The sequence below is a fragment of the Erigeron canadensis genome, chromosome 6 (assembly GCF_010389155.1).
Source record: "Erigeron canadensis isolate Cc75 chromosome 6, C_canadensis_v1, whole genome shotgun sequence".
Taxonomy (NCBI): Eukaryota; Viridiplantae; Streptophyta; class Magnoliopsida; order Asterales; family Asteraceae; genus Erigeron; species Erigeron canadensis.
The window spans coordinates 36,164,033-36,167,961 of NC_057766.1; the positions used below are offsets into that span (position 1 = coordinate 36,164,033).

Genomic DNA, 3,929 nt, shown 5'->3' on the forward strand with positions numbered 1-3,929 from the left:
TAATCAACGTGTATGTCAAGTGTTTCAACCATGTATCTTCAAAATAAAACCGTTGACATTTTATAACGTAAGCCTTTATAATTTAAACAATAAATTATGAAAGATTCACATTACTACTTAGAAAAAATGACACTTGATTCAAAAAATTTTAATACCTTTTGCAATTTGATCCCCTCTTTAATTACGTTGTGGTTGACTTTTAAACATGAAATATTTTTTTAAAAAACCAACCCCACCAAAATAACCATTTCTCCAGTTTACACCCCACAAACAATAAATGTTTTTCAAGATCACCATTTCAATATTTCATTCTCGATCATTCACCTCATTCTACACCATTTGCCAAAAAAACACCATCACAAGACAAGAAGATGAACAACACGGATCCGAACAACACCGGGTTTCTCGGGTCTCAAAACATAAGCGGATTCGGCTATGGTATCGGGATCTCGGTTGGAATGCTTTTGCTTATCACAACAATCACTCTAGCTTCTTATTTTTGTAACAGAACAACACAATCTTCACCGTCACCATCAGCTGCACGTATTAGAGCCCAAAGAAATAGTCTAGCTCAAGCCCTGAGCCGACCTTCCAACAACTCGACACGTGAGCATTGCGTAGTTGATGTAGGCGGCTTAGATGATGAGACACTTTTGACCTATCCTACCATGCTTTACAAAGATGCTAAAATCAACAAATGGGATTCGGGCTTTTCAACATGTTGTTCTATTTGCTTGGGTGATTACAAAGGAAGTGATATGCTTAGACAACTTCCGGATTGCGGTCACCTTTTTCATGTCAAGTGTGTTGACCCATGGTTGCGGTTGAACCCAACATGCCCAAATTGTCGAACGTCTCCCCTGCCCACACCACTCTCGACCCCTTTGGCCGAGGTGGTTCCTCTTGCCATGAGACGAACCTGATCATCATTGATTTATACTATTTTGATCATCGATCAGCTAGCTGGTTAATAATTAGTTCGATCGATCGATTCAATTAATTAGTGAAGAATTCTATATATGATTATTGTCGCGGCCGGCCTTGTGAGTTTAATTTCATTCTTTTTTATTATAATTATTAAGAGATATATACCGTAGATCTTGTAGCATTTATTGAAATGCATCAAATTTGTTGTAAATATGTAATAGACAGTACAATTTTGAGTTTATTCTATCAACAAAGTTTGGTATCTGTTAATGTAATCAATTTCTAACGCATAATTTTCTTTTCCTGTTTATAACTACTATACTTTTTCTTTTTTTTTAACATTTGTTTATAACTACTATTCGTGATATATTCATACTATATATGAATTGACTATACTGTATATATATTGTGTGATTATAATATATTGTAAACATTGAGATAATATGTTACGTGATTATATAAATACATTGTGAAACTTGAGTTTATGACTGAATGATAGCTTGAATATAATAAATACGAGTATGATTTAGAAAGTTTTGAATACAAAAATAAATATGTGAAGGATAAAGCTAACTAAATTATACAAATTAAAACTTTAGAATAATAAAAAAAAAAGATATCTATCAAAGGAAAAACTTCATGTGAAATGAAAAACCGAGAACACTTAATAACTAATTACACATAAAGGTATAATGTGAATGGTATATGTAAACAAATTCATTAATATATAATGTGAATGGTATATATAAACAAATTCATTAATATATGAACAAATCAATTTATACATAATTTTAGTTACAACATTTTTGTTTGTTCTCATGTAAACTTTTATTATGTTTTACATGTAAATAAATAAAGTCATTCGCATGTGATTTAATACATAATTTTATTGTTTTTATTATTCTCATCAACAAATAACTATTTTTATATATAAAGTGGAACGAGAATATGTGGTTATTATGTGCCTAAAGCTTGGATATATAGTTATCTCACATCTTAATATTTTAATTCATAAATAACATGGGGCACAATCATTTATTCATTTTATAATAGATATAAAAAATTAATATGTGAGAGGTTTAATATTTAAACTTAGATACATAAGAAACATATATTCACTTTTCTGAATTAAGCCTAAACAATTACTTATATATTTATGAAATCGTAAACAAACTTTGTACAAATTCACTTTTACTTGGTACTTTGGTCGAGTAAGTACTGTGGTAGACCATCTATAATTAATTTGGTGGATTTACTAGTGTCATTTGGGACACTGATATTTACTTGGCATATGGATAACAAAATGGGCCAGTTGATGACTTGATCCCTTGATGGTATGGTCTAAGAGAGTTAAGGTTATAAAAAAGCTTGAAAATGGCCCATTAAAGCAAATGACACTGGGCCTGAGATTATTATCATTATTATCAGTTTATCACTTCACTATATATGACTATATATGAGTAAGATTGTATCTAGAGTTATTGGAGATGTAGAGTTATTGGAGATAATTAAAAGTCGTATCATCCTATAACTAGAGAGTTCATTCCGCGCATTGCTGCGGGGGTCTGTTTCTATTCTTAAAGACAATACCAAAACGACACTATTAAAGTTATGTTTCCACCAAAAATCACAAAGATACAAATTGTTACAGAAAACATACATAAATAAAAAATTACAACAAAGGTAAAAAAACATATCAACTTTAACATTTTTAATCATAAATTTATTAAGTCAAAAGTTTGTCATGTTATATATATATATATATATATATATATATATATATATATATAGATGTGAATATAAGGCTTTTAGGATTAGGTGTGGAATACTCACATATTGTTTTTTTAATCCATAAAATTCATGGGGCCTTAACATTTATTCATTAGTCGATAAATATTAAAAAAATTGTATATATATATATATATATATATATATATATAGGAAAAGGGGAATATAAGGTTGTCCGATACCTAAACTTAGGTGTGAAACCCCTCACATACTATTATTTCTTGTTTAATGAATGAATAAATGCATGAGTCCTCATAATTTTTATGGATTAAAAAAAAAACAATATGTGAGTGTTCCACACCTAAGCTTAGATACCCGACAGCCTTATACCGATCCCATATATATATATATATATATATATATATATATATATATATATATATATATATATATATTAGTTTTGTGAAAAGAATAAAAAAAAATCAAAAAACACTAAGAGCAATAACATAATCATGTTCAAAGTCTATTATCAAAATTCACTTAAAAGCAATAATGTAAGTATGTTTAAACTTTTGTAATATTCAGTATGTTTATTTTCTTAAAAATAACAAAAAAAAAAAAACACGAAACCAAAAATGACATTGAAAATTTGGACCAAATTATTAAATTAAAAATCGTCATTGAGGTCAAACTTTAGTGGTATCTCAGTCCTTTCATGAGCGTTTTGGGTCTGGGGAGACCCAGGTTCAAATATTGACAGGGTAAAGTTTACTCCTATTTATCGTCGTGTCATTTGACGGATTAATAGGTTGTTTTCTTCTCTCTGTGGTTCCTTGAAATTCGAATGGTATCCTGTCTGAAAAAAAAAGCAGGGGCCGATAAGTGGGACGAACAGACTCTGACCATTCAAACGTTAAAAAGATTAAAGATATTAAAAAAAAAAAGAACAAAAATGCAAGGTCAAGCTGTAAAAATTTGATATCTTAAAAAAAAAAAAAGGGCTGAAATCTAAAAACGGGATAGTCAAAGATCAAACCCCAGACCTCCGAAAAAGTAAGTGGGGAACTCACCATCCTTTTTCAGGGTTGTTTTAAATTCTGTTTGTAAATCAAATATATATATATTTTTTTTGTGTGTGTTGTTCACATTGAATTGTTTTAAGGGGAAATGTTTGGTAAAACATACAGTATTTATTTTAGGTAAAACATGAGGAATTATGTAATTTCAGGGAGAGGTTATGGAAAATTCAGGGACTATGTATGTTTATCAAATTC

The 3,929-nt window shown here is 29.5% G+C and overlaps 1 protein-coding gene across 1 annotated transcript; it reads left to right on the forward strand.

Annotated features, from left to right (window-relative positions):
• The first annotated feature begins 335 nt into the window (after positions 1–335).
• Positions 336–1,090, forward strand: LOC122606162 (RING-H2 finger protein ATL70-like). Its single transcript, XM_043779122.1, has one exon. It carries the CDS (start codon positions 372–374, stop codon positions 921–923), a length of 552 nt encoding a protein of 183 aa, XP_043635057.1. The 5' UTR covers positions 336–371; the 3' UTR covers positions 924–1,090.
• Positions 1,091–3,929: the final 2,839 nt, after the last annotated feature.

Bases quoted from the DNA above. Each gene is read 5' to 3' on its own strand.
- LOC122606162 (XM_043779122.1), top strand. From the start codon at position 372: ATGAACAACACGGATCCGAACAACACCGGGTTTCTCGGGTCTCAAAAC.